The 364-nt window shown below is 78.3% G+C and overlaps 1 protein-coding gene across 1 annotated transcript in view; it reads right to left on the bottom strand.

Annotated features, from left to right (window-relative positions):
• Positions 1-69: 69 nt before the first annotated feature.
• Positions 70-364, bottom strand: part of DOK3 (docking protein 3) — a 3,433-nt gene continuing 3,138 nt past the window's right edge. Inside the window, exon 6 of the mRNA XM_019505941.1 lies at positions 70-76. Coding sequence (XP_019361486.1) covers positions 70-76 — 7 coding nt within the window. The remainder of the gene's footprint in view (positions 77-364) is intronic.

A 364-nucleotide genomic window follows, 5' to 3' on the forward strand; every position in this document is an offset into this window, starting at 1 on the left:
CGGCGGCCCCCAGGCCCCTCCCCCCGGGCCAAGGCCCCCGTGATGCCGGCGCCGCCCCGGCGCACCCGCTCAGCGCCTGTGGGGATGCCGGCGCTCGCGGACCCTCACTCCCAGGTGGGCTGGGCCTGGGGGCAGAGCAGAGCCCAGCCCGGGAAAGCTCCCGACTCCAAGCGCCGGAGCAGCCTGTGCCAGGCCCCGGGCAGCCTGGACCCCCCACCAGGCAGCGGAGCTGCCCCCTCGCACGCTCAGCCCAGCCCAGCCCAGCCCAGCCCAGCAGCCGCATCCTGCTCCCTGCACTGCCCCGGCCCGGCCGTTCCTGGCTGGCAGGGGACAGGCCTGCGCAGCGCCTGGGGGAAGCAGGGCC

This window comes from Gavialis gangeticus, unplaced genomic scaffold (genome assembly GCF_001723915.1).
Source record: "Gavialis gangeticus isolate Ggan-Ray unplaced genomic scaffold, GavGan_comp1, whole genome shotgun sequence".
NCBI classification, from domain to species: domain Eukaryota; kingdom Metazoa; phylum Chordata; order Crocodylia; family Gavialidae; genus Gavialis; species Gavialis gangeticus.